The sequence below is a fragment of the Oryctolagus cuniculus genome, chromosome 9 (genome assembly GCF_051225735.1).
Source record: "Oryctolagus cuniculus isolate XC-2025 breed Fujian yellow rabbit chromosome 9, ASM5122573v1, whole genome shotgun sequence".
NCBI lineage: Eukaryota > Metazoa > Chordata > Mammalia > Lagomorpha > Leporidae > Oryctolagus > Oryctolagus cuniculus.
The window spans coordinates 95505294-95517550 of NC_142875.1; the positions used below are offsets into that span (position 1 = coordinate 95505294).

The 12257-nt window shown below is 38.0% G+C and overlaps 1 protein-coding gene across 4 annotated transcripts in view; it reads right to left on the reverse strand.

Moving 5' to 3' along the window:
• Positions 1–1578: 1578 nt before the first annotated feature.
• Positions 1579–12257, reverse strand: part of MTMR6 (myotubularin related protein 6) — a 50296-nt gene continuing 39617 nt past the window's right edge. For 2 of the 4 annotated variants that reach the window (XR_016213405.1, XR_016213407.1), the window contains 5 exons: positions 11239–11288; positions 10628–10701; positions 7302–7433; positions 7094–7220; positions 1579–3830 (listed from right to left, as the gene is read on the reverse strand). Coding sequence is in view for 2 of the 4 variants with exons in the window: in XM_008259900.5 (XP_008258122.1) it covers positions 3570–3830; positions 7094–7220; positions 7302–7433; positions 10628–10828; positions 11239–11288 (771 nt within the window). In the remaining 2 variants the exon portion in view is untranslated. Of the gene's footprint in view, positions 3831–7093; positions 7221–7301; positions 7434–10627; positions 10829–11238; positions 11289–12257 lie in introns of all 4 variants that reach the window. The other 2 variants (XM_008259900.5, XM_089304391.1) reach the window with 1 other exon arrangement.

Below are 12257 nucleotides of genomic sequence, written 5' to 3' on the forward strand. Positions count from 1 at the left end.
CCCTGTTTATGCAGCTATTTGGGAAGTAAACCAGCAGATGAAGATCTCTCTCTCTCCCCCATCTCTGCAACTCTGCCTTTCAAATCATAAATAAAGAAATCTTTAAAAAAAACTAGAATAGCATTATAGTGCTTATTAAAATTATATAATTTCATATATCAATACAATGGCATATATACTCTTCTGAGATGGTAGTCTAGATTCTAGCTAACTGTAAGCTTTGAGAACTTAAATCTAAATGCAGCCTAGAATCTTTTTATATTTTAGTACTTACATTTACAGGCTTCACAGTTTAATTAATCAAGGGATGCTAATGCCCCTTGGACTTCTACACAGTAAAGGCAACAAGATAAAAACTGGCTAACAAAAATGGGTCAGTGTCACCAATAAAAGTCCACAGCTATCCTATGGTTTTGTAGATGATCAGCACTTAATCCAATTTAGAATGCCAAGTGGCAATTTTTCAATATTCTAAACCTGGCCTTCCACAAAAAAATTTTCAAGGAAAGTTAGACTACCATCATCCTATTCTGCTATTCTACCAAATAAATGTAATAGTGATCTTTTTAAAAAGCACCCTTCACTTTCATTAACTTGAGAATCTCTGAGCTTCTTCTAGCCTACCTGTCCCATTCAAAATATCTTTAACAATAATAATAACAAGAAAATTTTCTTTTTTATATATCCAGATCTACCTTGCTTGGAAAGACATTTTGATGTGGGATAGGCAGGGAGTCAGGTAGAGAACAAAGGAGTGTGGTCTCCCAGTTTCCATTTCAGACCCTGCACCCTAACTCCACCCCTTTGTGTGCCAAGTCAGCGCACTCTCCCATGGTACAGCTAAGTCCCCTCCATGACAAAGACACCACCGTGACAAACACATGTACACTGAGCTCCAAGCTGAGATACCACGACAACCTTCTCAGACATCACCAGCACTGAACTCTACCCAAATCCCACTCCATTTGTATATTCAATTAGGGTACCACCCTCTATGCAACAAAGGGGACCACTGACCTGGGGGGACAATTCTTGCTCCCCCTCCCCATGGCATGCATCTCTCCTGGTGGGATTGGCCTGTATTCACGTCTGAATGTATATTCTCACTCTTTCTCAATAAATCCCACTGTCTCTCTTGCAAGTTACTTGTATTTCTGCTTTAAATTATCGCACACAGGAGCAAGAACCTGGAATACAACAGCCAGGGAACAATAATTTCACCTGGAATGTATGTACTCATTAGAACCTCCCTTCTATCAACAAGTTGGCAAAGGCACAAAAAATACTGGTTATACAGTTATCAGCAAGTGACAGGGACAAAAGGAAATTTTAATAACCATTATTAACTACAACTGCTGAATCTTTTAGCCCACTATGACTATTTTAAATATTCTGGAAACTGTTTTTGTATATAAAAGTTATTATTTATCAACAATCTTTTGGAAAATGAACTGTTTAAAGCTTATGCTGCTATGCTAATGTAATATACAGGTCTCTTTGCCTAGGTAAGGGGAAAAATTTATGACCATTTATAACAAATGATCCCATTTGTTTTTTCCAAAAGAAAAACATTCAAAGTAAAACATGAACATTTAATTACCTTTAAATAATATATGAAATAATTTACATGCTATACATATCCAACACACTGAACATAAATCCATTTCTGTAACACATATACATTATACAACCTGCTTTTTGCCAACATGTACTCTGTAGGTCACTTAGGATGCTAACTGATTTCTCAGTACATGTGTGAGCACAGAGACATAAATATATATATATATACACACTTAAAGGTGAAGATTATGATAATAATGCAAAGAGTAGAATATTAGTAGCCTGCCCATGGAAGATTCTAAAGCCATGGTCAACATCTAGAACCAAGGCACACAAGCTTCTCTTCCTGGTCATGGAGATTAAGTTTCCCTTCCCAGTGTTTAAATATGGAAATAGGATTGATAAATCACATACTATTTTGTATAGTACATTTCTGTAACTACTTAAAAAGGAGCATTCTTTCTTATTACGAATGTATTTCAGAAAAACATTGGAAAAATAAACAAGATTAGATAAGCTCTCATACAGTAAAAGCTTTTTTTTTTTTCACTTGAAAAGATGTTTATGTTCAAAAGTAATGTAAAAGACTTACGTATAATAAAGAGAAGCATGAGGGATCCTATGCAGATTTCCTATAACCCTTGGATTGTTCCTCATGCCACCCTTGCTACTCCAAAATTTTCAATTTTAAAGCCAGCTGGGTGATACTGCCAATTACAAGTTATCTCTTTTTTTGTAATTAAAGATATTTATTCATACATAGAATAGACAGTTCAGATAACATGGCAAAATGAAACCCCTCCTGGAGTTTAAGTAGCTTTCAGTAAACACTAACTAGGTACTATGCCCTCTGTAATTTCCTTTTTTTCTTCTATATTTAACAGAGAAGAAAAAAAAAGTTCCACATAGAAATGACTGCTTTAAAATTCATGCATTCGAGTAAAATCTAAACTATCAGTACTTCCCTTTTTATTGTACTGTACTCAAAAGTTTCTGGGTAAACGGAAGGTCAGAAATTCTAGGGACAGCAATGCACTGAGAGATAAGGCAGTTTAAAACATACATATATATATATAAAATATATATTATATATATATGAAAATGTACTATTGTTATTAAAAAGTTTTAGAGCTTTAGCACTTTAAACTTACACAGTTTTCAAAGAAATAAAGCCAACCACAAGAATCAATAGAATGCAATAATCCATATAAAAATACAGTCGAATGTGCTATACATATTCAAGAAATCAATAATCTGTTCAAGCTGCAAGTCCTCAAATGTAGCACTAAACTAACTATAATCAGAATAAAACCTTGAATTTCGTTAATTCTGAATATGTACATGGGGCCAGCTGAACATGAACAGCGTACTTCTGCAACTGCTGTACCAGAGTGTTGAAGCATGCAACCCTGCACTAATGACAGCACATTCTTTGCAAAGTTGATCAAAGAAAAAACAAAACAAAATCTTTTTTCCAGACTATATAAAACTTAAGGGTAAAGAATAAACTGACAATTTATTTTAAGGCTTTCTTAGAAATGTTTCATGGCACTTCAACATTAAACAGCACTAAAAGGCAAAATATGTAAATATTCAGTTACAGTTACATAATTGAAAGTACATGCCATGTCAATTATTAAGGGACCATTTTGTCAAGTTTTGTTTTCCTGTAGTAAAATTATACTTAAAGAAGGCGATTCATGTTAGGCTGTAATTAACATACAAATCACACAGAAATGTTAGCTCACTAAGTTATACAGTGCAAATTGTGTTTTGAGTAAACTCACCAAATACCACTCATTTCTTGCAGAACTGAATGTCATTCCTTGCTACAATACAATTACATGGACTTATTTCTCTCACAAGGGCAGTTATCCTTTCTTCAATAATTAACCTACTGTTAAACCTAAGATCACTATTCAACAAATCCCTTTTGGCCATACACACAGACCAGCCTCACAATAATCCATTCCTTGCGCTAGGGCCAGTTCAGAAAATACTCAACAAGTCTAACAAGTCATTCTTGCCACACCATACTCCAGGCTGACCACAGCAGGTTCTGCTTTGGAAAACTCTTCGGCATAGTCACTGTAACGATTGTCCGTGGGGTTGCTGCCCTCTATAGTTCGAAGAGCATCATTCACAGGAAGCAGAGTCTGCTCTTTAAAACAGAGGGAAGATTTCAGAGTCGGGGATTCCGGATGAATTGAATGTAGTAACTCCTTGGTGAGGATATCATCTGTTTGCTTATTTTTGCATTGCTTAATTTTCTAGAACAAATAAAAATTGAAAGAAAAACTACTTAATGGCACATATTACATGGTCAATATGTGATAGGTTAAAAAACCACGACTGAAAATGTTTGCTTTATGTATGATACAAATTAAATCTCAAAAAAAACTAACAAAACCTAGTGCACATGACATAGCTAAAAATCCTATTTAAACTGTTTCAGAGAAAAAGGTTAAGCTTTCATATCTCGTAAACAAACAATCCAGTCCCACTTGAGTGCAGAAGATCACTAGGCCTTCACCTTTGACAATGGCACACCTTACCTAGAAAGTATAACACACATTTTATAATGAAGGAAGTCTGTGAGCTGCTCACCCTGAAATTGTATCTGTGTAATGTAACATCCCCAAGAGGCTTACTCACTATGAAGAGTTTTTTTTTTTTTAACCAGGTTTTCCTACAATGATTTGCTAGGTAAACTAACAGGATTCAGAACACAACAGAACTGTTTCTTTTTCTAACAGAACAGAAAATAATTTTTTAAAAAGATTTTATTTATTTATTAGAGACTCAGAGTTACAGAGAGAGGCAGAGACAAAGAGAAAGGTCTTCCATTTGCTGGTTCAGTTCCCAAATGGCTGCAACGGCCGAAGCTGGACTGATCCAAAGCCAGGAGGCAGAAGCTTCCTCCAGGTCTCCCATGTGGGTGCAGGGGCCCAAGCACTTGGGCCATCTTCCACTGCTTTCCCAGGCCATAAGCAGAGAAATGGTTCAGAAGAGAAGCAGCTGGGGCACAAACCAGTGCCCATATGGGATGCTGGTGCCACAGGCAGAGTCTACTACACTACGGCACTGGCCCCAGAACAGAAAATTTAAAAAGTGTTTTTTCCAGATCACCAGATAGTCTTCTACTACCAATATCTTGGATTTAACTCTCTTTAACATATCTTCCTTACAGTTCACTTAAGCAGTCATTACCCCTTTATCTAAGCATGACTAAGGGGCACTCCAGCCTGAGACAGACAAGACAGTCTTCCTGAGTGAGAGCAACTGTCTAGGATTCTTAAAAACATACATGTACTCCTGATACTTTTGGTTATGCAGGATGGCAAAGAAAAGATTAAACAAAGACTTAGGGGAGGAGAGGAATTTCTTAGTACACAAAGAAAAAACAAAATATTAATACTGATTATTTGACTATACAAAAATTCAGAACATCTATATAAAAAACATTCCATAAAGAATAAAAGATAAAAACAGGCTCAAAAGAGCCATTTGCAAAATATATAACTAACAAAGCGTTAGTGTCTCGTATATAAAGAACTCTCACAAATTATTTTTTTAAAAAAAGCAAATCTATCATAGATAAATGAACAAAAATCAAAACAGTCAATTAACAGAAAGGGAAAATTAAATGGTCAACAAATATATGAAAAGTCACTGAACTTCACTTGTAATCAGGGAAATCGCAACTGAAAATCATTTAAATATTCACCAGCAGCTGTCTAGATAGATATATTCATACAACAGAAAGTTATACAATAGTCATTAATAAAACCAATGAATTAAAGTTACATGTATCAACATAAATAGATTACAAAACAATGTCACACAAAATGACAACCTTTATATAATTTTTAAAAATGCAGTTTTTTAGGGACCAGTGCTGTGGTGTAGTGGGTTAAAGCCCAGGTATAAGGCCGGCGCCGTGGCTCACTAGGCTAATCCTCCGCCTAGCGGCGCCGGCACACCGGGTTCTAGTCCCGGTCGGGGCGCCGGATTCTGTCCCGGTTGCCCCTCTTCCAGGCCAGCCCTCTGCTGTGGCCAGGGAGTGCAGTGGAGGATGGCCCAGGTGCTTGGGTCCTGCACCCCATGGGGAGACCAGGAAAAACACCTGGCTCCTGGCTCCTGCCATCGGATCAGCGCGGTGCGCCGGCCGCAGCGCGCCGGCCGCGGCGGCCATTGGAGGGTGAACCAACGGCAAAAGGAAGACCTTTCTCTCTGTCTCTCTCTCTCACTATCCACTCTGCCTGTCAAAAAAAAAAAAAAAAAAAAAAAAAAGCCCAGGTATACAATATGGGCATCAGTTCAAGTCCTGGCTGTTCCACTTCCGATCCAACTCCCTGCTAATGCACGTAGGAAGGCAGCAGAGGATGGCCCAAGTCCTTGGGCCCCTGTACCTGTATATGTGGGAGACCTGGAAGAAGCTCCTGGCTCTTGGCTTCAGAATGGCTTAGCTCCAGCCGTAGTAGCTATTTGGTGAGTGAACCAGCTGATGGAAGACCTTTCTCTCTCCCTCTGTCTCTACCTCTCTCTGTAACTCTGTCTTTCAGATAAATAAAATAAATTTAAATAAAATGCAGTTTAAGCAGAATGAAGGGTATATGTGCATATATGTTGCTTGATACTCTTTTATTTTGGTAGTTTTTCAATATAAACAAAAGTAATATTTTAAATCATGGGAAAAAAACTGCTTGTGGAAATAAACATATAGTAAAAGTATTAACAATAGCTACAAGGATGATTAACACAAAATTTAGCACAGTGAATCTGTCCACCTCAAAACTGATGGGAAAAGGCCAACCAAGAGTACAAAGAGTCTTCAAATACGCTTATGTTTTATTTTTAAAACAAGCACAAGAGGGGCCGGCGTTGTGGCGCAGCGGGTTAACACCCTGGCCTGAAGCGCTGGCATCCCATATGGGCGCCAATTCTAGTCCTGGCTGCTCCATTTCCAATTCAGCTCTCTGCTATGGCCTGGGAAAGTAGTAGAAGATGGCCCAAGTCCTTGGGCCCCTGCACCCGTGTGGGAGACCTGGAAGAAGCTCCTGGCTCCAGGCTTTGCATCGGCACAGCTCCAGCCGTTGCAGCTAATTGGGGAGTGAACCAGAGGATGGAAGATCCACCCCCCCCCTCCGCCGCCTCTCCTCTCTCTGTATAACTCTGATTTTCAAATAAATAAATAAATCTTAAAAAAAAAAAAGCACAAAAAAGATCTAAAGCACATATGGTAAATGTAAAAAATCTACAAACCTAAGTGTTGGGTACCCAGATATTTACTATGCTTATCTCTTCACTTTGCAATATACTTCAGATACTTTGATATTTAAAACATATTAAAATTCAAACTAATCTGTTCAATCAAAGTAGAAGAGATCCAATTTTGAAGCAACCATGTGTACTTAATAAGTTTTTATTATGTACTAATTTACAATGACCACACACATATTATTGGTTTAATAGTAAATCAAACTAATTTAATATTCCAAATATATTACATTAGATACTTCATAATACTTACAGATTCTAGCTCTTTAATATCTTTCTCCAATTGTTTATTTTGTTCATTCATATTCATAATTATATTAAATACAGACTGCCTAGGATGCAATGTTCGATCAAACTGGTGGTACATGTTTCTCCAAAACCTTTATGACAAAAAGAAAAAAGTTTCAATAAATTGTGTTGGAGACAAAGCACAAAAAAATAATTCAATGATGCCAACTTACTTAAAATTGAATGATACTGTACTTGGCTCCAAAACTGTGAATCTCTGAGATTGGGAATTGTAGATAGGATTTAAGTACTTCTTTAGGTCATCCAAAAGAAATGGCCACAGGGAGTAAGTCTTCTCCTTCAGCCTTAATGCAATGAGAAAAACATAAAGATGTTTCTTAGAGATACAAAGTATTACTGCTAACACTCTTTTTTACAAATTAGGCAATCGCTTCCAAAGCAGCTTTAAGCATTTTTGTCTATTCAGTCTAACCTCTTGTCTCTGAATTCCGTATTCTCTTTCCTTTTTCATTCATGATCATGTCCTAAAGGCATGTCACTTGAAGACAATACAATACAAGTATGCCACTTTCGCTCACAACCATACACTTTTTAAAAAATATATTTTTTATTTGAAAGGCAGAGTTACAGAGAGAGAGGGAGAAACAGAGAGAAATAACTTCCATCTCAGCCGGTGCCGCAGCTCACTAGGCTAATCCTCCGCCTGCAGCGCCAGCACTCCAGATGCTAGTCCGAGTTGGGGCGTCGGTTCTGTCCCGGTTGCTCCTCTTCCAGTCCGCTGTCTGCTGTGGCCCAGGAAGGCAGTGGAAGATGGCCCAAGTACTTGGGCCCTGCAACCCGCATGAGACCAGGAGGAAGAGCCTGGCTCCTGGCTTCGAATTGGCACAGCGCCAACGTAGCGGCCATTTAGGGGGTGAACCAACGGAAGGAAGACCTTTCTCTCTGTCTCTCTCTCTCTCTCTCACTGTCTAACTCTGCCTGTCCCCCCACCCCCCCCAAAAAAAAAACAAAAAAAAAAACTTCCATCTCGATTCACTTCCCAAATGGCTGCAAAAACCAAAGCTGGGCCAGACCAAATCCAAGAGCCAGGAGCTTCTTCCACGACTTCTACATGGGGACAGAGGCCCAAGCACTTCAGCCATTCCTGGCTGCTATCCCAGGTGCATTAGCAGGGAGGTGGATCAGAAGTGGAGCAGCAGGGAATCGAACCAGTGCCCATATGAGATGCCAGCACTGCAGGCAAGAGGCTTAACCTGCTGTGTCACAGTGCTGGCCCAACAGTCACACACTTTTAAGGGATTCCTCTCATTCAATTCACACAATTTAAAAACTCTGATTTTAAGGCCAACATTGTGGTGTAGTGGGCTAAATCCACCACTTGGGACACCAGTATCCCATATCAGTGACAATTTGAGTACTGGTTGCTCAGCTTCAATCCAGCTCCTGGATGATGCATGTGGGAAAACAGAAGATGACTCAAATACTTGGGCCCCTGCCACTCAGGTTGGGGAACCAGTTGGGGTTCCAGGCTCCTGGCTTTGGCCTGGCTCAGCCCTGGCTGTGGCAGCCATTTGAGAATGAACCTGTGAGTACACAATCTCTCTTTTCCTTCCTTTCTTTCTCTCTCTCTCTCTCTCTCTCTCTCTCTCTCTCTCAGTGAATGGACAATCTCTCATTCTGCCTTTGCCTTTCAAATAGATCAATCAATCTTAAAAGCAAAACCTGACCTCGGGGGCCAGTGCTGTGGCGTGGCAGGTAAAGCTGCCACCTGCAGTGCCGGCATCCCATGTGGGCACCAGTTCCAGCCCCAGCTGCTCCACTTATGATCCAGCTCTGCCATGGCCTGGCAAAGCAGTGGAGGATGGCCCAAGTCCTTGGACCCCTGCACCTGCATGGGAAACCCGGAAAAAGCTCCTGGCTCCTGATGGGTGCAGCTCCAGCCATCGCACCCATTTGGGGAGTGAACCAGAGAATGGAAGACCTCTCTCTCTGCCTCCCCTTCTGTCTCTGTGTAATTCTGACTTTCAAATAAATAAATAAATCTTAAAAAACAAAACAAATAAACAAAAATAAACCTGACCTCTGTTCCATCTATTTCAAATCACCACATACATATATACACAGAACAAGATACCTAATGTATCTGGTTATGCTATCTTAACCCCTTATCTGGACTATGGTAGCAAGTATTACAGGGAAGGACCACATCTAAGGGTGCATGGGAACAAAAGTGGAAAGGTACAAAACCAAGACAATTATATAAGGGTTTTAAATGCCAGTTACATTGCAAATCTACAAGTAGATGGGTAAAGGATAGAAATGGTTTTGGATAATATTTACCAAGTGGACATAACGATAGGGATCCATGGGAAAAGTGGAGATGCCACTCATTTTCCTTGATGCCCAAAGATGACCCACTCCTAGGAAATATCTATTTTTATTTCCATCTTGCCATTTTTGAGGACGTGTGGCACTAATTGAGAATAATGTTTCCTATTCGTCCTATAGTTCCGTCCTCTAAGAAAGAAAATCACCTGCTACAAATTATGATAAACTACTGTGAATTCTGTAGCACAAAGCTAAAGTCTTTTTTATTTTTTAATTGTCCATCTCTGCAGTACTGTTTACTTGTTACTCCCTTTATATACCTTTAGGAGTTCCCACGTGCTCTTAGTTCTGTGTCATCTCTGTTGGGAGGGTGAGCATGTGGCTGTCTTCCAAGTACTACTAGATCTAGCTTCTCTAGAATGGCACGTGGGTGATTAAGAATCTGTAACAGTTCTTTATTGCCTACTGTAAGAAATCTAAACTCAGAAGCCCAACCTAAACATTTTTATAGGCCCTCTCAGCCTCACTTCAGATCTCCCTTACATCAGAATTCAGGCAAAATTCTTCCCCTGAAGTCTGGCTAGGAAAGAATCAGTGAATTAAGATCACACATAGTATCTCTGCTTATCTGAGATTCTGCTTTAGGAACGCAGGACAGACACATTGTAGCCAACATATTTTCCCCACAGAGATGTCTGTTTAGAAATGTGAGGAAAGCTGAAAGGCTCTCTCTTACGTTAAAACAAATGAGCAGTTTTGAATCTTTCACCACATTTTAAAACTACTGATCAGTATTTTCTGGGAAACAAAATAATGTGAAAACTTCGCTGTTCCACAACATGTATTCAGACTGAGAAGAAGCATGAAGTGTGGTTCTAGGATGCTGGCAATGTTTCCTGTCCTGGGTGCTGCTTACATGACGTGCAAGGCAGGTAAGATTTACCTAACTTCACACTTGTTCTATATACACTTTTCTGTATCTATACTACACTTCAAAGCACATTTAAAATGCATTTCTACTATTACCTTGAATGGCTGGGGGATGTCACAAGGCTACTTATTTTGAGAAATACAGAAAATAAAATATTTATAATAAAATTCAATTATATTTCATATTGTTAAGACATTTTATTAGTAAGTTCAACCATAATTTATGTTAGACCTCAGCTAAACAGAAAAATAAGAGCCCATTTTAATAAGATCATCTTACTTGAGTTCTTCTCTTTCCTTCTGACAATTTCCAAGGAAGTTTCCAAATTGGCATGAATGAATATGTTCATGGATCTGAAGAAGAAATGCTTCATTGAATTCAAAGGCTTGTGGGAACTGTTCAGTCAAATGCCATACACATTCCAAGAACTGAGTAAACACTGGTGAGACTTCCTTTGGATCACCATCCAAATGGCCACACCTAACCCCCCAGAAAGCAGAGCTATTAAAAATGCCGCTGAAAGAAATCTATTGTTCAGGTATCCTGAAACTTGAACACAATGACAAAAAAATCATCCTAAAACACTGTTAAACTAACACAAAAAAAGATATTTTATTAAAGCCATTTACACCTGTGAGTTTTTAAACTACATTTTAAAGGATTTGTTATGCTCTAAATACTATAGTCCAGCTCAAATGAAAGATAATAAGCAGCCATCAAAATTAACTAAGGTATTAACATTGAAAGAAATGACAAAAAATAAATGAATTTTCATACAAAAAACAGGACTCTCACCTTCCATCAGACATTTGAAATCAGGAGAAAAGAAACATTTTGGTACCCTCATTTATTAATTTTACTTAATATATAATTGAATAAGTGTGACTCACCTCTCTGAAAATTTATGTCCAAAAGCGATCCAATCTTTTTCTATTAAAACCTTAATAAGAAAAAGTAAAATCCACTTTATATCTACTTTTCAACGTTTTTATTTAAAATGGACTAAACCCTATTAGCCTTAATTTATACTTTTAATACAAACAAAATAAAAACAAAACCCAAAGAGCTAAAGGCAAAAAGTCAGCCAGAACCTTGACTAGAGGTGGCTTAAGGAAGAGTGAAAGTACATAAAAAGGAAGAGTAGTTTTGCAACTTAATTGATTTTGGTTGTAATTATTACATTTTGGATTGAAAAGTTCATGTTATTAAAGCAGTATTACATTAAAATTTTTGTATGTATAAAGATGATATATCAGAGAAAAAACACAAGGAAAATACACATCAAAGGCTAGAGATGGTTAACTCTGGGAGACTGGGTGGATGTTTTAATCTTCCAGTTTACTTGTTTATTACTTGTTTACTTGTTTATTACTTATATAATACTTTTTTCAAGAAAAAAATTAATGATGAGAACAATGGAATTCTATTCAGACTCACATGTTGCTATCTATCCTCTTGAATGGACTGTCTGTCTGTATCTATCCTCTTTGTCATGGCTTCTCTATTTACCAACTCCACTAAAATAACAGCTTTCTAATTTTTTCATTCTAATCTTCTAGTACTTAGTATATTTTATATCTTCTAGTAGAATAGAATATCTTCTAGTACTTAGTATATTTTTATAATTTCATCTATAATCTTAAGAACATTCTTTTCACAGTGTCAAAATTGCCACTTTTAGTATCTTTGATTTTGTCTTAAATCTCTGATTTGGGCAGAAGGTCATATATCCTAATAGTTAAGGAAGCAGTTTCTGGACTGCATGCAAGGGCTCAAATCCTGGCCTTAGGCAACCTTGAGCAAGTGATCTTAAGGCCAGAGCCACGGATTTTAATCAGGACTCTTTATCCTTCTTTTATACACCGTATCTAAAGCTTAACATCTTTCTCACCAAATGTGTTCCTTGGTT